The sequence below is a fragment of the Prionailurus viverrinus genome, unplaced genomic scaffold (assembly GCF_022837055.1).
Source record: "Prionailurus viverrinus isolate Anna unplaced genomic scaffold, UM_Priviv_1.0 scaffold_35, whole genome shotgun sequence".
Taxonomy (NCBI): Eukaryota; Metazoa; Chordata; class Mammalia; order Carnivora; family Felidae; genus Prionailurus; species Prionailurus viverrinus.
In genome coordinates, this window is record NW_025927605.1 from 1 (window position 1) to 27,202 (window position 27,202).

General features: G+C 42.0%; 1 protein-coding gene across 6 annotated transcripts in view; it reads left to right on the top strand.

The window, feature by feature from the left end:
• The first annotated feature begins 24 nt into the window (after positions 1-24).
• LOC125158403 (cAMP and cAMP-inhibited cGMP 3',5'-cyclic phosphodiesterase 10A-like) overlaps positions 25-27,202 on the top strand; it is a 60,732-nt gene continuing 33,554 nt past the window's right edge. For 2 of the 6 annotated variants that reach the window (XM_047845393.1, XM_047845391.1), the window contains exons 1-5: positions 11,569-11,709; positions 14,591-14,746; positions 16,306-16,356; positions 17,409-17,467; positions 19,780-19,831. In XM_047845393.1, coding sequence (XP_047701349.1) covers positions 14,732-14,746; positions 16,306-16,356; positions 17,409-17,467; positions 19,780-19,831 — 177 coding nt within the window. In that variant the 5' untranslated portion in view covers positions 11,569-11,709; positions 14,591-14,731. Of the gene's footprint in view, positions 71-7,697; positions 7,723-10,629; positions 10,654-11,568; positions 11,710-14,590; positions 14,747-16,305; positions 16,357-17,408; positions 17,468-19,779; positions 19,832-27,202 lie in introns of those variants that run through there. The other 4 variants (XM_047845396.1, XM_047845395.1, XM_047845394.1 and 1 more) reach the window with 4 other exon arrangements.

Sequence of the window (27,202 nt, forward strand, 5' to 3'; positions counted from 1 at the left end):
CTTTTTTATTACTTTGGCAGCCACAAAAGCTGATGGATTTGCACTGTATTTCCTTGGAGAGTGCAATAACGTAAGTATCTGAATTTAGATTCTGGTGCTCTAGATAAGAACGTGTCATAAGCTCTTTAAAAAAGGTCAGCTGGGCTACAAACCACAGACACATGGCAATTAAGTACTTCAAACTCATTTTGTATTTCGTTTCTGTCTACGGTTGTTGCCAGGTGAAAATCTCACCAGCGTGGCAACGTTTGGGCATGAAATCTCACAGTTTACTTACTGTTTTGGTTTTGGCCTGTCTTAGAATGGCACCTCTAGACCGTTCTGTACAGAAGATGCTTCGGCACTGTGGGCTGGGGTGTCAGGGACGGCGTATGCCCTTTTCAGCACGCTGCCTGCAGTAGAATAAAGCAAGGACAAAAGTGGAGCATTTTTTAGGTGAGTTCTTTGGACTTCCTGAAGGCCACTGAAACAGTGCGGGGACGGCGTTACTCCGTGGAGACCCCTGAGCCGCGGTGGCCATAGCTCACACTTCCGTGGTGTGCCTGTCTTAGTGTTGCGTGCCACAGGCTGGAGCCTCTGTTTCTGTTGCAGCTTACTCAGAGCACAGCCCATGGTCAAATGCGGCGTGCATAAGCAGTTCAAGATGTTCAGCTTACTGGCATTTGATTTGTGTTGTGATGTTAAAACCACACACGTAACATCTTAAAAGAATATTCTGAGCCAATAAGAATTACGTTCATAGGTTAACTGTATAGAAAGCATTTATAAATACATTTGGAAAAATTTCACTGTGTATTTCTTATGTGTTAGGCATTGTTCTTGGAGATTTGGGGTTTCTTTTTGCACTGTGATGCTTGTATTCATGAGTAATCAAATGTGTGCTATTTATGGTTTATAAAATGGTAATAGGAATAGAGACGCAAGTATTCCGAGACGTTTAATGGTGCTCGTGAATAATACAGTAACGCAAAGGATGAAAAGTCGTTGCACAAAAATGTTTCCCGGCCGATTCACTGAACCCATCGTTGATCCTTTTTGTTCCCTCCCCTTGCATCGTAAAAATTTACGTTACAGGATTAAAAGCTCTTTGGGGCAAGGACCTTTTCTTACTAATCTTTGCATTCACCCAGCATCTCTCCTAGTGCCTTCCATGTACAGAGACAAGAGTTCCATTAAGTTGAATTATTCAGATACCACTCCTGCTTCCAAAAACTTTAAATGATACTTCAGACACTGGTAGTTTTAAATGGCTAAGTTACTAAAATAACAAAGAGATCTCATTCTTCCCTGTTCATTCTAAAAATTTATTTCTAAAATTTTGGGACTTTTCTTTAAAAATTAAGAATTCCTTTAAAAAAAAAAACTAGTATATCATTTGCAATTGTATTTAAAACGTGCCGGTGTGTATGTGAGCTCGGTGCGATCAGGAGAGTGCAAGTCTCATTATGACACCCCTGGGATCTGCAGACAGCTCACAGGGCTTGGCCTTGGCAGCTGAGTACCTGCCGTGTGACCCTTTTCCTTCAGTCACAGCTGTTTGTGACCCAAACTTGGACCAATCCGGTTCTCTGATGAAACCTGGATGCTGGACTCAGCATTTCTAACTGTTGACACGAAAAGAAGTGAGTGAACCCGGGCACTGAGGGCCCCATGGGATGACCCTCTTCCGCTGTGTGTGAAAGAGAATTGGAGGGGGTAGTGGGGGAAGAGTGGTTTCAGAGGTCAGAAAGGGCAGGCCACAAGAGGCCAGGGGTCTGCAGGCGGTGAGAGCCTCAAGAAGTGCTTGACTGGAGAGCCTGGGTTTAGATTCCCAGATCCCAGACTCTTAGTCACTTGGCTGCAGGTTTGACTTTATTTTTGCAGGCTTGTTTGTACATTGACCTCCGTGAAGTAGCTTCCTGGAATATGTGACTTAGAAAAACCTTCTGTGTCCACAACATCTAAAGCGTATTCTACGTATATCGCTTCTAATTCTTTTACTTCTGTAACTTAATTGAGGGGATGATAGTCTGTCCATCCAGGCTCTAGTCGGCTCTTTATTCTCCATTCCTGAATTCCTGAGGTCAGCTAATGGTACTTGGCATGGTTCTCTCTGGGGTCACTGCTTCCTTGGTCCACGTGTGGCCTGGGAATAGCAGAGAGCGTGGCCAAGATGTGGCTAATTCTGACCTTCCCGAGTCAGATCTCACTCTGTCGAGCCTTCTTAGTATCGCATGCTTCTCCTTCGTAGAACTCAGCTGTGAGTGTACATTTGTGCTTTGTGGGACGATTGGTTCATCTGGCTCTCTCTAGAATGTACGCTTCGTGAAGGCAGAGACCTAGGGGTACTACTGTGTTTGGTCGGCCACGTTTTTCTTTCTGTGCGTTCAAGTCTTCCATTTGGAATCGGGTCTCTTCTGTCCTGTAGAATTTCCCTTAGTGAGGGTACACTGGTGGGAGTCTCTCAGTTTTTGTTGGAGTAGGTCTTTATTTCAACACTTCCTTGAAATACATCTTTGCCGGATAGAGAATTCAGATTAATAAAAATTCTCTCTCTGTATATTGACTTTAACATAGTTGCTTTCGGGTTCTTTTTGATTTTCTCTCAGTTCTTCAATATAGTTTTTTATTCCCTGGATATTTTTTCAAGTTTATCTTTTATTTCTTGGGATATATTAACTAAACCTCTTTTATATTGTTTTTTTTTTCCACCCAGAATTTACATTTCTTGGCTTTTGTTTCACCCACCTGTCAACAGCCGGTGGCTTATTTGCTTGTGTGTCTCATTTTATTTGATGTTTTGACCGTGAATCATACTCTTCCTCGGGCCTTTTAAAATGGGTGTTCTTGGGGCGCCTGGGTGGCGCAGTCGGTTAAGCGGCCGACTTCAGCCAGGTCACGATTCCGCGGTCCGTGAGTTCGAGCCCCACGTCAGGCTCTGGGCTGATGGCTCAGAGCCTGGAGCCTGTTTCCAGTTCTGTGTCTCCCTCTCTCTCTGTCCCTCCCCCGTTCATGCTCTGTCTCTCTGTCCCAAAAAAATAAATAAACGTTGAAAAAAAAAAAAATAAAAATAAAAAAAAATAAAATAAAAAAAAAAAATAAAATGGGTGTTCTTGAGGGTTGTGTTGAAGTTCTTTTCCTGGAGACAGGATATGTATTCGTTTTGGCCGGTCACCTAAGGCAATACCAATCCAGCACGACTTTAAATTATCTCATGAGATTTTTTTTCAGACTGCAGAGTAGTATGGATTCCAGCCTCACAGCCACATGATGCACAGTTACGATTTCTCAGAAGAGATTTTCATTTTCCCTCCAGCAGTAAATTCAAGACAATCTGGTGTTCTAGTAATCTCCTTGCGCCTGTAGCTATATTGACCGTAACCACCAGCTTCGATGAGGCGCCAGCCCGTTCTGGTCCTGGCCTCCAGCAGGTCTTGTGTCCCGCGGTGCTTTCCTGAGGGAGGGTCAGTACATCCAGGCTTTGCTTGCTCTCTAGAAAAATCCAACTTGGGATTTGCTTGCCTCGCAAGTTCCGTTATTGACTTCTTTTTAGATTCCTGTGCATTCTGTCCATTCTTCTCAGCCCAGCAATGCATTAGAAAGGATTGAAAATGTACTTTATCCAGCCTTTAAAATTTTTTTAAATTGAATTTTTCAGGAGTATCAAATTATCTAATCTGCCCTATTGCTTGAACAGATGTTGACATACTTCTAAAATGTAAGCCAACCATATTAATAAAAAAAGCTTTTTTTTTTTTTTTTTGGCCGGGGTGAGCAGATACACATGTATTTTCTTCTATTCCTTCCTTTGTAAAAAGGGGCATGTTATAGATATTTGTAAATCTTTTATATTTTATTTTACATATATTTTTTAATGTTTTATTTATTTTTAAGACAGAGCATGAGCAGGGGAGGGGCAGAGAGAGAGGGAGACACAGAATCTGAAGCAGGCTCTGGGCTCTGAGCTGTCAGCACAGAGCCCGATGCGGGGCTCGAACTCACAAACTGCGAGATCATGACCTGAGCTGAAGTTGGATGCTTAACCGACTGAGCCACCCAGGCTCCCCTTGTCAATCTTTTGTAAATTGCCTCAGGATTTTGAATCATAGTTATAAAGCCTTACTTAAACAACTCACATATATAACAAAATGTATATGCTGTAGTGAAAAAATTATAATAAGGTAGCCCAAACAGACTGAGATAAAATTTTTAGTCTGTATCAAAAATTCCAAGGATTAAGATGGACACAGGGAGAATTATAAAATGCTTATACTTATAAAAGTATTGTTTTCTTTTATAAATAAGAACCAGCAGAAATTAATTAATTTCTGAAATTGATGCATTGATAAATATAACTTAAATAAAATTTATGTATGTCAGAAGTTCCCCTAGTAGAATTAAAAACCCACATTAATATTGTTGGAGAGAAAAAATTTAAAGAAAACATGGAAAGTTCAGGAAAAGATAGAAAACAAACGAAATAGTGTTAAAACACTAAAAGTGAAACATAAAATAGATTGTGGAACTCTCTACCAAAATATGTCACAACAAAATTACAAGTAGAATAGACCCAGTTACTGAAAGAAAAAAAAATTAAGTTAGGTTTAAAAAACTCACAACTGTCTTCTGTTTTATAGAGGCACATATAGAAAAGGACTTAAGAATGATTGAAAATAAAAAGAGAATTTTAGGTGAAGCAGACCTATTCCAGAAAAATGAAAACAAAAGGAGAGAAAGTACCACAGGATCAATGACGAAGATGAGTTTGGGGAATAAAAGCATTAAATTGGAACAGGAGATCACTTGGCGTTTATGAAGGGTTTAGTCTGCAACGAGGGGAGACCTGTTACTCAGTTTACCCAATAAGTGTTGATGCGTTAAAATTTGTAAAGCAAAACAGTCACACCAAAAAAAACCCCAAAAGGACAGAAATATACAATAGTGTTTTAGTGATTGACAAACAAAAAATACAATTTGGAGAATGTTAGTAGTATCTGCAAGTAGGTTTATCCAAAAAGTATGTGTATATATATATATATATATATATATATATATATGTAATTTCAGGATTTACGAACATGGGTTTCCCTTTCTTCTTTGGGTTAGATCCTACTTTGATGTGTTTAGCCCCCATTGAAGAGTTCAGATCCCCATAATGGCTAAAAACAAGGAAATTAAACAAAATTAATGTGCAATGTCACTTCTTGGGAAAAAAACGAGTATAGTTACTGGGATATTCAGACAATTAGGTTTACAAAAATGAATTGTCGTATTGCTACAACCCTGGGCAAGGCTGTCCACAGTGGATAGTGCAGATCCTTGAAGCACCTTGTATGCATTTTTGAGCATTAATAAATAAGGGACAAAATAAGTTAATTCATGAATTCAACACATTTTTATTGGGTACGATTACATGGTAGTAATCTCAGGTACTAGAGACACAGTCATAGATTAAAGTATCTGTCCCCTTGGGATGTGCCTTTTTAGTCTATGGATTTAGAAAGAGAAAATCCATATAAACAAGGGAATCTAAAGACTTTATACAGATATGAGGTATTTACTGACCTAATTAACAAAAAGAGAAGACACATTTATGTTTAATAATTTAGAAAATAAAACAGGATGAAAATGATAAATCATGAGAGGATACTTGTACTAATAAATGTGAAAATGTAGGGGGAAAAATGGTCAGTTTTTGAGGAAAATATAAATTGTCCCGTTTAATGCAAATAGAAAACCTAATAGACCAGTAAATGGAAGAAACGGAAAACGGTATTAAAATAAAGCTCTTCTAAAAGCCAGTAGGACGTGTATTCAGCAGGCTATTGTTTGAGTAGGACATGTATTCAGCAGGCTGTTGAGTACCAACCTTGTTTGGGCAGTTTGCTGTCCCCGAGAGCAGTGGTGAGGCGGAAGGGGCTCCCTCGTTCAACACCCCACCCCCGGTGCTCTTCTCGTTCAGTTCCCCCCGCACCCCCGCCAGCCCTTCGGGAAAGACGGGTCCCGTGCTGTGCACGCTGTTTCAGAGCTGGGAAGAAGGACGGCTTCCCAAAGAATCATGATTCTGGAGTTGGCCCCCGTGAGTTCCAGTTCACCACTTTGTGACTTTGACAAGAGTCTTAAACTTCCTGAAGCTTAATCTAACTTCCGTTGGTTAAATGTTATGTCATGGATGCGATTCATTCAACAAACCACTTAAAATACTTTTCATGTGCCAAAAATCTATGCTAAATCGATGAGCATACGAAGATTATAAAAAACAAAACAAAGCCAAACAAAACATTCTATCATCAAAGAATGTAGGGGAAATCGAGAAATCCACAGTTGATTATCACATCTGGTCTTGAGTGCAAACGGAGACAAACCCCAGGTGTTCTGGGATGCCGAATTTGAGGGGGTCTTGGGGGGGATCACTTTAAAAACAACTCGATGATTAGCTCTGTGTCAGCGGGGCCTGGAAGACCTCGCACTTAGTAGATAAGACGGGAAATAAAGGACTTTCTTAGGTAGAAGGAGCAGTTTGCGACAGGTCCAGAGTTAGGGCACGAAGGAGTGTATTTATATGTCCTGAGCCTTACCAGGGGCTGACATCGATGTGTACAAGGTGCTGTTGAAATACTTGTTGGAAACAAAACTAGTTTTCCTGTGATAGGATTTTGCTTAATTAAACTTTTACTGTTTTTTTTTTTTTTTTTTTTTAATTTTTTTTTTTTTCAACGTTTATTTATTTTTGGGACAGAGAGAGAGCATGAACGGGGGAGGGGCAGAGAGAGAGGGAGACACAGAATCGGAAACAGGCTCCAGGCTCTGAGCCATCAGCCCAGAGCCCGACGCGGGGCTCGAACTCCCGGACCGCGAGATCGTGACCTGGCTGAAGTCGGACGCTTAACCGACTGCGCCACCCAGGTGCCCCTAAACTTTTACTGTTTTTACCATTTTTCTCTTCCATACCTCGTCTTTTACTCTGATACATAACATCCTTTATAATATTATCATTACAGGTTTTTCTTGTGTTATCAGTAAGAGTTGTTTGGAAAAGCGTAAAACCTTTCGAACTCCTAAATTTTTAATTCATATAGTACATTCGTACCTGGCTTTTCATATATTGGTGTTAGAAATCAGTTTATAGCAGGTAGTTTAAAGGAATCGTGTGACTTTCTTCAGCTGCACAGTGAACTTCAGTAGGTTAATTTTAAGACTCCTGCAGGGTGGGGGGTGCCGGGTGCTCAGTTGGTTACTTGTCTGACTCTTGGTTTGGGGTGAGTTTAAGCTTTGCGTCAGGCTTTGGGATTCTCTCTCTGCGCCTCTCTCTCTCTCTCTCTCTCTCTCTCTCAGAAGAAACAAACTTAAAAAAAAAAAGTCTAGGGGCGCCTGGGTGGCGCAGTCGGTTAAGCGTCCGACTTCAGCCAGGTCACGATCTCGCGGTCCGGGAGTTCGAGCCCCGCGTCAGGCTCTGGGCTGATGGCTCAGAGCCTGGAGCCTGTTTCCGATTCTGTGTCTCCCTCTTTCTCTGCCCCTCCCCCGTTCATGCTCTGTCTCTCTCTGTCCCAAAAATAAATAAAAAATGTTGAAAAAAAAATTAAAAAAAAAAAAAAAAAAAGTCTAAAAAGAATCCTGTAGAGTTAGTTCTGTCTTTAAAATTCCAGGTGGATTTGGGGCCAGGTAGTCATGCCCACGTGCATAGATCTAAATTCGTTTACTAACCACTGCCATCCAGTGTCTTGGGAGAAAAACAACTTAAGGGTAAGCTTAAGTGATATATTTTTTAAAGTATTTCTAAAATTTAACTGATTGTGAGTTGAACCCTTAACATAAGAAATGAAGTTTCATGAATAAAGTGATCTTTGAATTGCGTATAGGAAGGAAGATGAGAGCAATGTCTCTCACCGGAAGTATCTAATTGACGTCAGTGATTTTCCCATTTCACCGAAAAATCAGTTTTTTTTTCAATTAAATCGTGATAGTCTTTTCTAGTGTTCATTTTCCATCAAATTGATTTCTCCAAATTTGCTTTTTTTTTTTTAATAATTTGAATGCTTCCTTATTGCTTCACTGAGCCAATCTACTGCTCATGACAACTGTTACCAATCTTAGCGGCTTTAAATTACCTCATCTTAGAAATAAGCAGTATTTGTCAAGTTGCATGCTCTGAGTGCAGTTGATTTCTTCTCTGGAAAGAGTAGAGGTGGTTCTGGTTTGAAACTTTGGAATTTTTCCTTGTTTTTAGTTGTTTTTATCTCTAGCCTCTAAAATATGTTTGTGCTGATCAAAGCTTTCATAGATTTATACAGTGTTAGAGAAGGAATTAATTTTAGAGACTCAGTTCAACATTGGATTTTATAGATAAATTATGTATTTTAAGTGCATGCATAAGTAGTCTTAATACATTCTAAAATATTGCATAGTGATGTTTGATAGAAGTTTCCTTTTGCCCTCTTATAAAAATAATATAATATTTTTTAATCTTAATCATATGAACATCCCAGTCAAACCCATATGCCAAAGATCATAATGATTTTTTTTAAATAAAGTTACTATTTCCTTTGTAAGTTGCCCTAGAACTTACACTCATTATTGGTTAATGCATTAATGCAGCCCCCGTTACCAATGAAAAATGCAAAGTCTATCTTATAAAATAAACTGTGAATGCTTTGAAACATTCAGAACCAAAGCAAGACTTGCCTTGTCAGATCACAAAATGTGCTACAAACTTGTCGTAATTAAAACAGTATGGTAGACCGATCAGTCTACTGGCACAGAGTTGAGAATTCAGAAACAGACCCAAGTATTTGGTGGAGGTGTTAGTTTAACCACTGGGGAGTAACTATTCAGTACACAGCTGTCCGTTTGCTTATTTCTGTAGGGTAAATAAAGGTAGGTTTCATAGATCTTCCCCATCCCTTGAATACCTGTAAAATTCAGCCTCTAATTCAGAGGTTTGTTACTGACTTTTTCTGTTTGTGATAATAGCTGCCAATCAGTCCGTACAACTGCGAAGGTCATAAAGAACCCATTACTGAACACATAATTCAAGCCAGGGACTGATCTTCAATCAGAAATGGATGTTATGAAGGGAACTTTTGCACAGGAAATTGTATGGAGTAAAACATAGAAACAAAAAAAGAACAGGAAAGCCCCTAATGCACAGGGGAGAAAGTGAAACCACGTCAGAAACTGGTGTCAGTCCCAGGCTGGTCCTCATTCTCCCTTCCTGCCGGAGCCCTTGGCCTTCATCTGACCACTTATTCAATACTTGTTAGCACTTGTCCTCAGCTCCCATTTGGAAACATTTCTATCCCGTAAATATGAACAAAAATCAGAAGGTAATTGGTAAAACAAGGATAAAGTTTCCACAGTAAAGAGCTACTTAATTTTTTGGTAATTATTTATTGTTTACAGGTTTTTCAGATTCAATCAAGTAATTGAAAGATTTCCAAACCTTTTATTGTCAGGAAGCCCAATACATAGACTAGCTTTCCAGACAACCTTGGTACGGTGTTTGCTTATCTGTTGCTTGTGCCCCATATATGAACTCTATAGAGGCAGTAAACATTTTATGATATTAAATACATGATCTCCTAGTAATATAGGGATGTATAAGCTATTCTTTCATGATTGACTTTTGAAGGTTAATTATAACTTAAGATATTATTAAATCTAGCCGTGAAGGGCATATATCACAAAGCCATCCAAAAACCATGTCTGTTGTAGATCTTCAAACAGAAACAAAGCCAAAGACTATTTAAAAAAAAAAAAAAAAAAAAAAAAAAAGCCCAAGCCACTGCTGTGAGCCTGCCCCAGAGTTTACCTTCTGTCACGGTCATGGCCATGGGAAGTCCTGTAGGAGCTCTGCAAGCCCTCAGTTCAATTCAAATTCATTTCCTGCCTTCTGTCTTCGGTAAAGAAAGAGAACGTTTCTCAGCAGCTTTCTTAGGATTAACTTTCTCATAGTTTGAGAAAATCGTCATTAACTCTGATTTTTCTTCCGGCTAGATACAGCGTATCCTTTACACCTTTGTCTTGCAATTATCCCATCTTCCCATTCTTGAATACTTTTTCTACTCTTCTTTCAATCTTAAGAGAGGGTGGCACACTGGCTTGTCATGTGGCGGTGGTAAGAAATCAGATTACATCATCTATGCCATGTGCATATTGGTGGGTAATAGAATTATAGTAACTTTAAAAATAGTGACACTGAAGTCTAACCTCTAAAAATAAGGTGAAGTTGTCATTTACCATCTTATATGTAGTTAAATCTTAAAAGTCTTTTAAAAGTGCATAACTTGTAATAAGCGTTTTAAACTTAATCCCTTAATAAGAATCATTTTAAAAATATTTTTCACAGGCATTGTACTTAATAGCAAATACTACTTAGGCACAGTCCAAACTGATAGAGCTATAGGTGTGAATAAAAATATTTTGAACTTCGCCTCTAATCTGTAAGTAATGACTTATTTCAAGCAGCTGGGGTGCGCCTATGCTTTGCTTTCCTTTCTTCCTCCCTACTCCTGGCTGATTGAAGGAGCTCGAGTTCATAGGGTTTACTCTCCTGTGATTATAAGTTAAGATTTTATAGGAAGAAAGTATTCTCTGACATTACAAAGCCTTGAAGACCACTGACCTAATACGTGTATAATTAGATCCAATTCGATGTCTTTACCGAGAATTTGCTTAGTAAGTATTAATAGGAACATGTATAGCTTAAGAGGATTGTCTAATCTTACTGCTTCACAGGTCTTCAGGCTTTAACTTACAGCAGTCCAGTCTAAGATAAAAGTAAAGTGCTGGGAGAATTTACTGAACCTTAATACTTTTCAAATTGAGTAGATAATCATAATATAGTGATGTCAAAATACTGCCCCCAGTCTCTAGGGGATTTGTTTTGGTTAGCAATTCTTAGTAGAAATTTATTCAAAGTACTGGATTTAGTAAAAATAACTGATCATATTTTAAAAAAAAAAAAAAAACCATTTATTTTAAGATACCTTCAGGACTTTACCTTCCCACCTGGTCATTTGAAAGGGAAAGATGCACCCAGATTTGTCCATAATTTTTTGCACAGAGAAGAGCAAAATGTTTATCGAGAGTATTTTGAATCTGTCATTTTATAGTCAGGCCAGTTTAAAGAATGGAGTGATTGAGTCATAAAAAAAAAAGAGGAAGAAACAATGTTCTGAACAACTTGACTTGTAGTCACTGATCCTGTCTCCAGATCTGTGTGCCAGCCTCTGGGGCAGGTTGGACCCGATGTTCTCTGTTTCTCGTTTGGCAATATCTGGACCCCAAGGACCACTTACTTTGTATTTTATTATTTTCCATATATCGAGATAAGAGGCCATTTTGCGAGGTTTGCTGTGCCTGGACATTGATTTTAGTCCTACATCAAGCCTGTGTTTTGTGTCCCATTGGGAATACCGGAGAGAATTTCACCACACACACCCCACTTTGATCATTGCAAAGCATCTTCCTCGTTTTCGTTGGCTCAAAGATGCCTCGTGACTGATAAGTAATACTTAGGAGTCTGTCTGTTAGTGCGGAAGTACAGGGAGGTCTGTAAAATCCGTAAGACGTGTTCTTTCCTTCTTCTAGAGTCTGTGTGTGTTCACCCCCCCTGGAATCAAGGAAGGGAAACCCCGGCTCATCCCTGCCGGGCCCATCGCCCAGGGCACCACCATCTCTGCCTACGTGGCCAAATCGAGAAAAACGTTGCTCGTGGAAGACATCCTTGGGGTAAATGGCTTTTTGCTTTTTGTGACATTCGTAACCTGAAATACTTATTTCATGCAGGTGGCATATCATTTTGCTGTTACGATTCAAGCCATTTATTCAAGCCATAAAAGCATTAGAGCAAGATACAGATCAATAAATGAATTTGTTTGTAAATGAACTTCTGTCCTCAGAAAATCCTATCTTACGATACGCACCGAGGGCTACTTTTAGCTCTTATTTCAGTCCATACCAGTACATTTGAACATAAATTGTAGGTTTATATTCATGTAAACTAAATGATTGCTATGGGTGTTTTGTTTTGTTTGTTTTTTGGTTATTTATTTATTTTGAGAGAGAGAGAGCACGAGCAAGGAAGGGTCAGAGAGAGGGAGGGAGAGAATCCCGAGGAGGCTCCCTGCTGTCAGTGCAGAGCATGACCCGGGGCTCCATCCTGTGCACCGTGGGATTGTGACCTGAGCCGTCGTCTCACTGACTGAGCCCCCCAGGCGCCCCTGGATGATTACTGTTTTGTGTTTCATGTCATAGCAAGATGCACACGAATGAGTCAGCTGGTGCTGAGGGCTGTGCTGCCCGAGTATCAATGCTGTCACCCAACAGCCACTTGTCACTTCTCCTGAGCCCTGGATTGGGCCACCTTCAGCTAGGCTTGCTTGTGCATCTGACATCAACTGGCCGTCAACTGACGTCAACTGGCTGGCCTTAGATGGCCTCAGTTCTCTGTGTTTGTCACTCCCACACCTCCCCAGCTCCCCACCCCACCCCACCCCTAAGTAAGGCCAGCCTGGAATGTTCTCAACAATGGTGGCAAGGCTTCCAGAGAAGACTTGGAACATGCAAGTGAGTTTTCAAGCCTCTGCTGGTATCGCATTTCCCACCCTCGTGTTGGTTCAAGTGAATCACGTAAGCAAACCCGGACTCGATACTGGAGGGTACTGACGAAGGACGTGGACGTAGGGAACGTGACGAAACGGAGCCCTTAGTGCAGTCTTCCACGCGATAGGTGAGCCTCGTGATGAAGAGTCACTCCCTGAGTTTAGGCTGAAATGGACAGGTAGGCAAACAGGTGTAAGGAAATTGCTCTGGAAAGTGCTAACTCGGAGTCGAGAGACCTGGGTTTTAATTGCGGTTTTGCCTCCAGTTATCTGTATAGATGCGGATGTAGATGATGAAGGTCACTGAGAGACTAGATCTAGTTGTAGGCTAATCATGTGACGAGACAGAAATGCAAACTACTACAATGGCGGTCATATTACAACATACGAATATACCAAATCAGCATGTTTGCACTGTAAACTCACACAATGTCCCATCTCAAATACACTGCAGTTTTGGAAAGTGTTAAGATACCATATAGGTTGCCCCTTGAACATGTCCTAGTGTATATTCAAGCTTTCAAAAGACCTGTAAATCAGCAATACTGATCTGTGCTGTTGATTTATGAAAAGCTTCCTACAGAACAGCAGAAATTCAATAAGGAGAATTAGTGTTTTGGGATTAATTCATTTGATTTCCCTGTATTCGTTTGAGTGATCTGTTAACCTAGAAAGTTATTAAAGTCAAAGGACCAATTTCATTCTTTATAAGTAATTGATAATTATTAGATGATTTGAATACTTAATATGGGCCTTTGAGATTCAATCAGAAAGATCATCGTTAATGTACACTTTGATTATTTGCGGTGCCTGGATGGTTCAGTTGGTTAAGCATCCGACTTCTGCTCGGGTCATAATCTCACAGTTTATGAGTTTGAGCCCCGCATCAGGCTCTTGTGCTGACAGCTCAGAGTCTGGAGCCTGCTTCCAACTCTGTGTCTCCCTCTCTCTGCCCCTCTCCTGCTCTCTCTGTCTCTCTCAAAAATAAATAAAACATTAAACACTTTTTGAAAAACCCACACACTTTGACATTATTCTAACCTGAAAAAAAGAAAAGAAACAATAAACTTTCCTTCTTGTGGTGTTTACATGTGGAGTCGTTTTCACTCGTGACATTATACCGGTAAAGGCCCCGGAAAAGTTACGGCACATAGACGGTGACGGATAAATACGTGTTAGCCAGCATAACTCCTTTTATTATGGCCTGAAATTAATATATTTTCATTAAGTAAATTCTACTCCATAGGGATAAAGAAACATTAAAGCAGTATCTGTGTATAGGTGCCAGGTTACTAAAGATAAACTTTTTTTTCCCAAATTATTATTTAAATTCTAGTTAGTTAACATATAGTATAGTAATTGGTTTCAGAAGTAGACTTTAGTGATTTCATCACTCACATATGACACCCCGTGCTCATCTCAACGAGTGTCCTTAATGCCCCTCACCCTTCTAGCCCATCCCCCACCCACCGCCCTCCAACAACCCTCAGTCTGTTCTCTGTATTTAAAAATGTCTTAAATACAGTCCCTGTCTCTTTTTTCCCCCATTCCCATGTATTCACCTGTTCTGTTTCTTAAATTCCACATATGAGTGAAATCGTATGGTATTTGTCTCTGAGGCATTTCGCTTAGCATGATACACCCTGGTTCCGTCCACGTCGTTGCAAATGGCACGATTGCATTCTCTTTGGTGGTTGAGTAGTATTCCCTTGTATCCATGCACCACGTCTTCTTGATCCGTTTGTTAGTCGATGAACATTTGGGCTCTTTCCGTAGTTTGGCTGTTGTCGATAGTGCTGCCGTAAACATCGGGCTGCGTGTGCCCCCTAAGATAAGCCCCCTAAGATAATACAGTTTATAGTGTCCATTGTCATTTGGTTTTCCTTTTAAAGAGACTAGCTGTGTTTTACTGCAAGTATTAGGCGGTTTCTGACAAATAAGAATCATAACATAACAATTCCATGTCTTACTGAAACTGAATTTGTATCTTTTCTCCCTTTATTTTTCAGGACGAACGATTTCCACGAGGTACTGGCCTGGAGTCTGGGACTCGTATACAGTCTGTTCTTTGTTTACCAATTGTCACTGCAATCGGTGATTTGATTGGCATCCTTGAGCTGTATCGGCACTGGGGCAAAGAAGCCTTCTGTATGAGTCATCAGGAGGTGAGGCTAGCCCGCTGAGGCTACTCATTAATATTGTTCAGTTAATGGATGAGTGAATAGCGCAAACCACACGTTGCTTAACAACGTTTTGATGGTTTTTAAAAACTTTTTCTTCTGTACTTATTTAGAGGGAAAACTGATTCAATTAGACGTATAGTAATCTAGGGGCGCCTGGGTGGCTCAGTCGGCTAAGTGTCCAGCTTCGGCTCAGGTCACGGTCTCATCGTTCGTGAGCTCGAGCCCCGCCTTTGGGCTCTGTGCTGACAGCTCAGAGCCTGCTTGGGATCCTCTGTCCCCCTCGCTCTCTGCCCCTCCCCCCGTCAAAGTCGTATGCATGGGCAGTCTCTCTTTCTTTCTCAAAAATAATACCTACACGTTAATAAAAAAAAGAAATCCAATAATTTATTTTAGTAGGAATCCATTCTAACAGGACAAATTGAAGTGTGCCGTATTATGAACTAAATAAAGTAGCAGGATGACTTTGTAGAATTTTCACTTTCTGGTTGTCTTTATAAAGTTTTCTTAAAAACGACCTCTCCCTAGAGCGTATCCTGAGTAAAGGCTCCAGCACCAAATACATTTGGAAACCAGTGGGCTCCGTGAAGTATTCCCTGGATCAGAATTGGCTCATTAACCCTAAAACCAGTTACTGCCGGGATGTGTGTGTCCCTCCCAGGGTGCATATGCGCCCGTCCCTCAGGGGCTTTGTCCACTTACCGGGATGACCCCCACCTCCTGCTCCCCCCTCCCCCAGCCACGCTGGACCCTCGAGCAAGGCTGACCCGCTCCGGCTCGGAGCCCGCACACGTGCTGTCCCTCGGCCTGGGCTGTGCGTGTCCTCGTTGTCCCGACCCAGCCGCCCCCCTCAGGAGTTGTCCCCACGTGCTGCCCTCTCGCGGAGGAGGCCTTCCCTGAGCACTGCACGTGGACTCGGGCGGCTCCCCCAGCATTTCCTCTCCCTCTGGGGCCTCCTTTTCTCTCTGGCCCCTTGTCAGCAGCTGGCGCGCCATGCACCTCACTGACTCTCCTCCTCGTCTTTCTCTCTCCCACGGTCCGCCGTGAGCTGTTGCGGTGTCGCTGCTGGTGGCCGGGTCCCCGGCGTCTAGAGGAGTGCCCGGTACCTACTAGGCACCCAGCAAATGTTGGGGAAGCGAACAAACAATAAAAGAAGCGGCAGGGCCAGGAATTTGAGAACTTGTCAGCAGGAGGTTGCAAATACTTCATCGTTTTATGCTAGTCACCGAGGCCATTTTAATAGTGTTTTTGTTCAACTGGAAAGTGATCATTTTCTGCGAAAATCATCGGAGGCTAGCTCTCTTGGGCCTTTGTCTTGCTTTTTTTATCCCAAATTAAGAGGATCGAGAGAGCGTTAGGCTCCATTATAAAGGAGCAGGAAATACGGAAGAGAAACCTTCTACATATTCGGTGCTCTGCGTTTGGCAAAATATTCAGATACTCAGTGGGCTCAGGAAACTACTCATACATGGTTATGCTGGAGGTGCTGTGTTGGGGTCTCTGCATGTGACTAATCAAAACGTGTGTCATCCCTTTTTTTGTAGGTCGCGACAGCAAATCTTGCCTGGGCTTCAGTAGCCATCCATCAGGTGCAGGTGTGTCCCGGGCGTGTTTTCCCGGGGGCTCCGGTGCCCCCCTGGGGGTGGGGGGCTTACTAAGTGACCATAGTGTATCATTTTTGGATATTAGGTGTTTTGTTATTTCTCAACTCTTGTGTTTACTAACTTATATTTACTTACTCCCTGCCTTTAATATCTTGCAATTCTCTTGCCGTGTATTTAATATCTTGCCGTGTATTTATGTATAACTATAAATCGTTTATACAGTAAATGGTGTGGGCTCTGTCACAGTATTTGCTTTCCACTGACGGCCTCCTGCTGGCAGTAACATTGATATTATCATGAGTCCCATTTCCTAAATTAAGGCATCCTCTGAACTAAATGGTATATGGAAACTTTTGTGTCCAATTTCAGATACTGGCTTCTCTTGAAAATACGCTCTAATTGGAAAGACCACAGACTTTATTGTGTCTCCCAGTAACTCAACCTCAGAATTTGGGGACACAGCAGCAAAACAATTCTCCCCTTGTACCTTCCACCTTTCTTTGTTGCGGAAAAATCTGTTTCAGCAAACTCAGATTGTGGGATAGGAGGAGAAAAAGCACACAGTTACAGAGTGATAGCGTGGGGAGCAAGGACCTCTCGGACCTGACCGTCTCGCGTATAAGCGGGATGCGTGCCCACGTGTCAGTCGTGTAAAGTGGGAAGTAGTTTTAAAGAGCAACCATGGAGGTTGATCGCCTGGGTCTGAATGCTGGCCCCGTCCCTCAGTGACTCTGGAGCGGGAGCGTGGTTCTGCACGACTTCTTGCTTCAACGAGGAAAGCAAATCCCCAGTCCATGGTGTTCTGTACTGATTAAGTGAGATAATAAAGTGCGTAAAACAGAGCTTAGCACACGTAAGCCTTCCATAGATACTTGGGATTGAAGTATCTCAAGTCTCAACTTGCCATTGATAGTATTACCATGTTATAAAAAGTGATCGCGTCACGTCTTTTAAAATACAGTGAGGGAAAATAGTATTCTGGAATTGTTCCTTTTCGTAAGGGGAGCTCTCTTACAATTAATAGTCATCATTCTCTTTGGCAGGTGTGCAGAGGCCTTGCCAAGCAGACCGAATTGAATGACTTCCTACTTGACGTATCCAAGTAAGTGTTGGTTTCTAGGGGTGACGTAGTTCTTCCGGATCCGGGGTTTACCCTCAGTGCAGGCTCTGACGGCAATAGGTACTGTGTATTCTGCAGTCAGTAGTCTGGTAAGAAAGGTTCCCGTCCCGGACCGTGAAGCTACATTCGCACCCGTGGTCACTTTACAACTGAAGGATTGCAGACGTATACGCGATAATACTTATTTGCAATTTGGTGCATATCTTCTAATTAGAGTCACTAGCGCATGTTAAAGGTACTAAGTATTTCTGTTTTTTTTTTTGTTTTTTTGGTTTTTTTTTTTTTTAATTTTTTTTTTTCAACGTTTATTTATTTTTGGGACAGAGAGAGACAGAGCATGAACGGGGGAGGGGCAGAGAGAGAGGGAGACACAGAATCGGAAGCAGGCTCCAGGCTCTGAGCCATCAGCCCAGAGCCTGACGCGGGGCTCGAACTCCCGGACCGCGAGATCGTGACCTGGCTGAAGTCGGACGCTTAACCGACTGTGCCACCCAGGCGCCCCTAAGTATTTCTGTTTTTGCAGGAGAAAGCCGAGAGCAGTAGAAGAGGAAATGTTCTAGTTTATTATTTTCCAAAAACCCTCTCTGGCATTTTCTGAAAATGTCAGTAAATTAAACCAGGTGAGCAATATCTTTTTTAAGTTTATTTATTTGTTTTGAGAGAGAAAGTGAGCAGGGAGGGGCAGAGAAAGAGAGAGAAGGAGAGACAGAGAATCCCAAGCAGGCTCCACGCTGTCAGCACAGAGCCAACGTGGGGCTGGAACTCACGAACCATGAGATCACGACCTGAGCCGAAACCGAGAGTCGGACGCTTCGCCGACTGAGCCACCCAGGCGCCCCGTATCGGCAATATTACTTTTATTTTAATTTTCCCATGTATGGGAGCTCAAATACCACCTTAGAGAAAATGTTCCATTTCCCTGAAGTTTGCCCTGGAAAAGCTTCCTTGGGTGGGGGCGGAAGCAGGTAGAGACGTTCACCGCAGCGTCGGTTCATATTGGTTCCCCTGCTCCCAGCGGGGTTGTCTGTAGATCTGAGCCATCTGCTGAATGGCCGAAATCTGAAATAATGGCCCAGGAGGTGGTCACTTCAGGGCCACGTCCTCTGGCAAGTTAACGGAGGAATAACGTACCTGCTGTTCCACGGCCACTGGCAGTGGCCGGGACCACATTCTCCCTCACGGGCCACTTTGGTGGCACTTAATACCTTCCTCATCAAGGACTGTTGGGACCCCAGCACTCATTAGTCTGAAGGTGCTGCTTTGTGTTACGTGATGTTTTAAAATACGCAATTAGAGAAGCATGGGAATGAGGGTGCTTTCCTTTGATTGCCAGGCCCCTGTGTCCCCGAGACAGAATCAAACAGTACTTCTGGGACACATGACTTGACCACCCAAGCACACAGGAAGGGAAGCCACTCACCTTCCTTTGCTAGTGTAGTTGAATACCTTGCAAGGCTTCCACAGCCCGATTTGATCCCTGTAAATCTCTTCCCTCGGGGAAACCCACTGGACCTTCCCCCCTTGCTTGTGGTACGTTACATTAGCAGAGTCTCAGTGGCTCCAAGCTGGGTAATTTGTCTTTTAAGCGAAAGGCATTGTTGATCACTATTCAGTTATCTTAATTCTGAGTCCCTTGCTAAGTTCCCAGGAACCAGTAGATCCTATATTAAAATATCCCCTAGGATACATGCCTACTCATTCCTCGTTTATCAGGTTGACATTTTAATGTAGCTGCCACGTATCTCCTAAGTATTTACCTGCTGTTTGTAATAATGAACACAAGTTACTCGTGTAAAATGATCAGGTCGTCATTATTTCTTGTATTCTGACGTTTCTTCTCCAGTGAGTTCCATGGCTTTCTCGGTACAGTGCAACTGTGTTTTAACTTTCCAGGTTTTCAGTGCTAATTTACATTTTAACTGTATTAATGAGATTAAGCAAATTTGAACATTTTTATTTCAGATCAAAGTTATTCATGAAAATACTAAAAATGGTGAGCAATTTTATCCCTTCATAGTTTTACTTAAATGCTACAGACTTGCTCTCAAAATAGGTACTTACCAATAAAATACTCTCTGAAATCAGATACTCCATACCAAAGTTACTGATAAGGTTTCATTTATCTCTAAAGTAACTTGTTATTGGTTGTTTCCACAAAAGGACAAAAATCAAACAACGTGTATCTTTACGTTTTTTACTTAAATGTAGACAAAACTGGGAAATGTATGCAAAGTTTAAGATGTTCTGTGTTCCTATTTAGAGTAATTACCAGTTTTCTGTTCCTTTTTTTTCAGGACATATTTTGATAACATAGTCGCAATAGACTCTCTACTTGAACACATAATGGTAGGTTGGTTTTTGTTCGAAAATGATTCATGTCCTAATATATGGGGGAACATTTTAATGCATTATTAGAGGCATAAGCTGTCTTAAAGTCATGATGGAAAGACGGCGCCTAGTGATCTCCAGGTGTTGCTTTGATTTCTTTGTGACTTTTGTTCATTGTGAGGGGGTTTGAATAACTTTTGGGAAAATGTCTGAGCTTTTCATTATTTAGTGGCGAGCTAAACTTTGAAAAACATTCGGTGCCTTCTTATATTCTCCAAAAGACCTTGTGCATATCGACCGTACTGGGGATTCCCAACCACTTGAGGTTCGTTCTGTTTAGTTTTAGTCTTACGTGTTCCTCTCTTCTGGAAGACTAGTGGGCACTTGGAGCTGAAAGCCACAGGAAGTAGACTTCTATGAAGTGAAAAATATTAAGAATATAGAAATATAAATATATGGATTAACACAGCTTGACTAGGGAAAATACTTGTTGACTGGTTCTTGTATTATTTATCTTTTTTAAGACAGTTTTTGTTGAGATGTAATTCACATACCACACTATTCATCCGTTTCGAGTGGTCAGTTCAGTGGTTTTTAGCATATTCAAAGATACGTGAAGCCATCACCAGTCGATTTAGAACATTTTCATTACTTAAAAAAGACACTCCGTGTCATTTTAGCCATCATCTATTGAGGCCCCCATTCTCCTTCCTGCCCACCCCCGCCCCCATCCTAAGCAACCGCTAACCTAATTCTTTTTCTGTGGATTTACCTGTTCTAGACATCTCCCATAAAAGAGATCATGTAATATGTGGGTTTTGTGCCTGGCTTTTTTCCCTTAACGTACTGTGTTCAAGTCCTCCCGTGTTGTAGCAAATATCAGCACTTCACTCATTTCTGTGCCTGAACAATACTCTGTTATGTGGATAGACATGCACGTTCTTTGCCCATCGTCAGCTGGTAAACGTTTGGATTGTTGCCACATTTTGGCTGATGGGAAAAGTACTGCTTTGAACATCTGTATAGCTTTCTTCGCTTGAATACGTGTTTTCAGTTGTTCCGTACTTAGGGAGTGGCACTGCCGGGTCGCGCGGGGATTGTGTGTTTCACTTCCGGAGGAGCTGCTAGGCTGTTTTCCGTGCAGTTGCACCAGGTTCTGTTCCCGTCAGCAGTGCACCCGGGTTCCGGCTTCTCCACATTCTCACCGACACTGGCTATTCCTTGACTTTTTGACCTAACGCTCATATTCCCCAACGGTAGAAAAAAGGAAAGCCACTGAGCAGAGTATAGACGCAAACATCCGAAATCAGTGATAACAGCAAACCCAGGAGGAAAGGTGACATCAGCTAAGAAGCATTCACCCCAGGAATGCAAGAGCAGTTCGACGTTAAGTAATAAATTAACGTAGTTCCCGATTCTAATTGAGTAAAGGGAGAAAAATTACATTATTTTAAGAATGGATTACAAAAACTTTGTAATACTCAACACCCAGTAGATGCAAACTCCTAGCAAATTAGGAATACGAGGAAAAGTCCTTAAGTAGTTACGTAGTATCTGCTGGGGTCCTACAACCAACATACCTAACGATGAGATATGGGAGCTTACACCCTGAGGAAAATTTGTTACTCTCCCTGCTTCCATCCAACAGTGTGCCTTGTTTTCACTGAATCTTAAATCCACTCTTGTTATCAAGAAGTTGCTTTCCACTTACGAGTAAAGCTGCGTGTGTGTGCGCGTGTGTGTGCGGGCATGAATGAGAGAGGCAGGTGGCTTTTGGAATGACCCTCTGATGTTTGGAGTTCATAAATGTTCCCGAAACAGGTCTAGGATTTCTGATTTCAGCACATAAGAGTACCAGTTCAAACTGAAAGCCTCTATTTGGGGAGAATGAAAACGTGAATGTTATGTTCAGAATCACTGATCTTAAAACAGAAGAAGCCTTTCTCACAACCTGTGATTGTTTTTCAGTTGATTTTCTTGATTTTCCGACATATTCAATAGCACACTGAACAGTAAAATTTGCCTTATCAAATATATGCACTCTCTTCTTTCTATTAACTAATTGCGGGGTTTTTTTAATGTTTATATATTTTGAGAGACACCTGTGCACAAGTGAGGAAGGGGAGAGAGAGAAACCCAAGCAGACTCTGTGCTGTCAGCCTGGGCCTCTATCTTGTGAACCGTGTGATCGTGAACTGAAGTGAAATCAAGAGTTGGACGCTCAACCAAATGAATCACCCACTACCGCAAATTGTATGTTTTTTTTTAAACGAGGCATAATTCGGGCACCTGGGCGGCTCAGTCAGTTGAGCTTCTGACTCTTGATTTCAAGAGTTTTAGGTAATACGTCATAGAGGTTGTGGTTTGCATTTTCGTGACGATTCATGATGTTAATTAAGCATCTTTTTCACGTACCTGTTGACCATCCGATGTCTTTTTTGGAAAAATACCTGTTCAAATCCTCTGCCCATTTATTAATTGGATTGTTGTGTTTTGCTGTTTAGTTGTATGCATTTTTTACATATTTTGGATATTCGTCCCTTACTGGATATATGATTTGTAAATATTTTCTCCCATTCAATAGATTTCCTCTTCATTTTGTTGATGGTTTCCTTTGTTGTGCAAAAGATTTCTTGTTTGTGTATTCCCACTTACTTTTCCTTTTGTTGCCGTTGCTTTTGGAATCAGATCCAAAAACAAAAAGAAACAAAAAACAAACCAGAAAAAAAAAAAACATTGTCAAGACCAGGGTCAAAGGACTTACTGCCTATATTTTGTTCTTGTAATTTTATGGTTTCAGGTCTCCCATTCAAGTCTCTAATCCATTGTGAGTTAGTTTTTTCATGTGTTACAAAACACTAGGCCAGTTTCATTCCTTTGCATCCTGGCTGTCTAGCCATGTGTTACAAAACACTAGGCCAGTTTCATTCCTTTGCATTCCTGGCACCCTTTATGGAAGAGATGACCCTTTCCCCATTTATATTCTTGCCTTCTTTGTCACAAATTGACCATCTGTGTGGACTCTCTATTTTGTTTTTATGCCAGAACCATACTGTTTTGATTATTATAGCTTTGTCATATCATTTGAAATCAGGGACCGTGATACTTCCAGATTGGTTCTTTCTCAAGATTGCTCTGGCTATTTGCAGTATTGTGTGTGGAATTTTAGGATTCTTTGTTCTAGTTCTGTGAAAAATTCCACTGGGATTTTGATAGGGATTACATTGAATCTGTAGATGTTTTGGATAATACAGTCATCTTAACAATATTAGTTCCTCCAATCCATGAGCATGGAGTACCTTTCCAATTATTTGTGTCTTCAACTTTTTTCATCAGTGTCTTACAATTTCCAGCATACAGGTCTCTCCTTTCCTTGATGAAATTTGTTCCTCGGTATTTTATTCTTTTGATGCAATTGTAAATGGGATTGTTTTCTTAATTTCTGTTTGTAATAGTTGGTTAGTATATAGAAATGCAGCAGATTTCTGTATGTTCATTTTATACCCTGCAATTTTACTGAAGTTGTTCATTAGTTCTAAAAGGTTTTGTGTGTGTGTGTGTGTGTGTGTGTGTGCGCGCGCGCGTGTGTGTGCGCCCGCGGAGTCTTTAGGGTTTTCTCTCTATAAAATCATGTCAGTTTTACTTCTTTTTCTCGAATGTGGATGCCTTTTCTTTCTCTTACATCACTATTCTGGCTAGAACTGCTAATACTCTGTTGAACAAAAACGGTGAGAGTGGCATCCTTGTCTTATTCCTGATCTCAGAGGAAAAGCTCTCAGCTTTTCATTGAGTGTGTTGTCCGTTCTCACTGTGTTGGTCTCTTCCCCATGTTGGGTGAGCGTCTTTATGACCGTTCTTGAGTTCTATCTAAGTTACCGATCTCCGTTTCAGTAGTTTTCTTTTTCTGATGTTTTATCTTGTTCCTTTGTTTGGAACATATTCTCTATTTTCTTCATTTTGCTCAACTCTCTGTGTTTGTTTCCTTTTTAAAAAATGTTTATTTTTGAGAGAGAGAGAGAGAGAGCGTGAGCGGGGGAGGGGCAGAGAGAGAGGGAGACACAGAATCCGAAGCAGGCTCCAGGCTCCGAGCTGTCAACACAGAGCCCCGTGCGGGGCTCAGACTCACAGACCGTGAGACCATGAGTTGAGCCGAAGTCGGACGCTCAACCCACAGAGCCCCCCACCCCAGGCGCCCGTCTCTGTGTTGTTTCTCTGTACGAGGTGAGACAGCTGTCTCCCCCCGGCCTTGCAGGGGCACCTTGTGCAGGCCTCATGGTTCGGCTTCCCCTGGCGCCTGATGGTCTTTCACACCTTTGCGGTCATCTCAGCAGCCGGATGTATTCTTGTTAGACCCCCTCGTGAAGGGTGTGCTAAGACCTAACAGTGCTACACGTGGAAGGATGTGTCAGCGCCTTGTTTCTGGCTGATGAGGAGAACGTCAGGCAGCAGCTTTTAGAGGATGCAGAGGTACGTACGACCGTACGTGGGCCTCAGCTGTGGAGCTTGCCTCCAGGGCGGCTGAACTGGGGACGTTTGTAAAACTTGGGGCTCCAGACGAGCGTACGAGCTCTTTTCTGAGAGGTACTGGCGAGCTGTGACAGGGCCGAGGAGAGCACGAAGATGGCGTCCTCGACCAACCATCCCTGATGCTCCTCTGGGGTCTCCAGGTGGGCAAGCCTGCGACGGCTCCTCAGGTCGAAGCTCCGTGACAAGTCCACAGGCCTTTTTCACAGGAAGGAGGGGTGTGTTTCAGTCTGTTGTCGGTGTCTTGCCCTGGGGGGATGGGGCGAGGGGTAGCCTGGATTGTCGCAGTCCTATAGGCCCCGGTGATGCAAGCACCCCACCCCCGCCCCGGCCACCAGAGCCAGGTGATCAAGGAGGACCCCCTGTGTGGACTGCTTACGCCCACCAGCGGTAGTGAGGCTGACGGGCAGCGCTGGGCTGGGGTGCACCCACCGGCTTTCACGGCCTCTGGGGTGCACTCATCAGCACTGTTAAGGTACAGGGGGAGTGCAGAAAAGGCACCAGCGCTTTTGTGTCCCCCAGGGCTCCTGCCCATCTGGCAGGCACTTTAAAATTAGCAAATGAATCTCCTTCAGGTACATTCTAGGAGCTTCTCCAACTGCTGCTTGTGCGCTGGTCCCTGAGGCAAGTGAGTCTGTGTGTGAGCCCCTTAAGGCAAGTGTCCCAGGTTCCCATAGCGCTGTGGGTCCACCAGGTGTGGCCCCGTCGGTTGTCAAAGCCAGACATTGTAGGGGCTTAGGATATGGGTATAGACGTACACATACACACACATGCGTGTGGATCCAGTCTTCGGTTTCACTTGACCAAAGTTTTTATCGTGAAGGATGGCTAAATTGCTTCACGTGCATTTTTGGCGACATGAAGATAATTGCATCATCTCTTCCTTTGTTTTATTGCTATTATGAAATATTAGAGTTTATGATACTGAACAGTTCTGAATAGTTTTTAAATATTATAATACGTTAATTCCTAAGTCTGATTTACTGAAATTTTTATTTATGAGTTTCCTCTGGGTTCCAAGGTAAATTGGTCTGTGATTTGCTTTTTTATAGTATCTTTGTTAATTTTCAGTATCAGTGGCATAGCAGGGCTTTGAAAATAACCGAAAAACTTGTGTTCTTTCTGAACATAGGGTGGAAATTTATTTGTTGAAGATTCTTAAGTGATTCATATTTGAAATCATTTGGGCCTGATGCCTTTTATGGGGATAATGCTTTGACAATTTTTCAATTGTCTGTATTATTCTATTTCTTCTTTTTTTTAAATGTTTATTTACTTTGAGAGAAATAAATAGAGGGGCAGAGAGAGAGAGAATCCCAAGCAGGCTCCGCACTGTCCCCTCAGAGCCCAACACAGGCCTCAGTCTCACGCACTGTGAGATCATGACCTGAGCCGAAACCAAGAGTCAGATTCAGATTCTTAACTGACTGAGCCACCCAGGAGCCCTATTATTCTGTTTCTGCTCAGATTTTTCAATTACTTGTCAACTCACTTTTCTAGAAAATTGGCCGTTCTGTTTAGATTTTTATAATTATTAACATAAGTACGTGCCAAAGTATTAAGCATTTAACATGACCTAGTCAGTAGGGATGCAAATTTTGCTTTTCATAATGTAATCACTAATAGTTCAGGACCATTATTATTATTTAAAAGTTCAAGATACCATGAGTTTGCAGAATAAATGGGCGATTCTTCTGTTTGCCAAAACACAGTCCCATTACTGTCTCCCTAACTTGATGTCGTTCATCCTTCCTCCAATATTTATTGAGACTTCTTGGGTCATGGAAGGCTTATGTGTTTTAACCTAAGGGTTGGCAAACCTTTCTGGTAAAGTTTTACTCTCCATGGGCCAAACGCTATTGCAGACACTCAGCTCTGCTATTGTAGCAGCCTTAAACATTGCGTAAAGGAATGAACATAATCCTTTCCCAATAAAATTTTATTTATAAAAACAGGCAGTGGCCTGGCTTTGCCTGATGGACTTAGCTGACCTCTACTCTAGGCCTTGTGCTGGGCATTTGCAATACTGTGGGAAAAAGAAGCAGCTTCTGCTGTCCCAGAACTCACAGGCTAATGGAAAGAGACAAACTGTCAAGTTCTCATAATCTTAATATGCAGTAAAATCAGTGCCTGGCACAGCCTGAACTCAGTGAATGAGTACAATCTATAAAGACAAGTATATGATATGAGATGAACCAGTCTATCTAACCCATGCTGACTTCTTTTCATTAAACCAATAAAGTAGTTTCACATGAGATTATGTATTTTCCGGTGGCCACAAGGTGGCCCATGTCCCTCTTGCACAGACTTTTGTGATGGCTGTTTTTCTCCAAGAATCAGCTCTTTTTCTCCGAGGAATAAATCTCATGTCTAAAATCTGGGGTCTGAGGTTGCCGGAATTCTCCAACCGTAATCCCGGCCCGGCAGGGTCAGTGGGATATGTTAGCATTAAAGAAGTAATTGCGGAAAGAGACTGATGAACAAGTGAATGACAAAGTGAACAGAGTGTTCCAGTTAGAAATGGAAAAGGGTGTTTTTATTACAAGAGCCAGGCCATGAAAATAGCTAGCACGAGTTCAGACACGCGGTCTGCCATTTACTAGCCATGGGATAGTGGATGAGGAGTTACCTCCTGCCTCGGTTGTCCTCACACATAAAGTGGAGATGAAAATGCTCCCTGACTTAATGTTATTACCGTGAGGATTAAGTGAATCAAGGCACCCGGAGTGTGTAAACATGTGGGCACCCGGGAAACGCTTAGTAATAATTACACAGGATCGTTAGTGCAGCAAGTAGGGGCAACAAATGTGAATACGAACCTCACGAGAGATTACGTTTCGTATTTTGTTCACAACCGATGTGTCG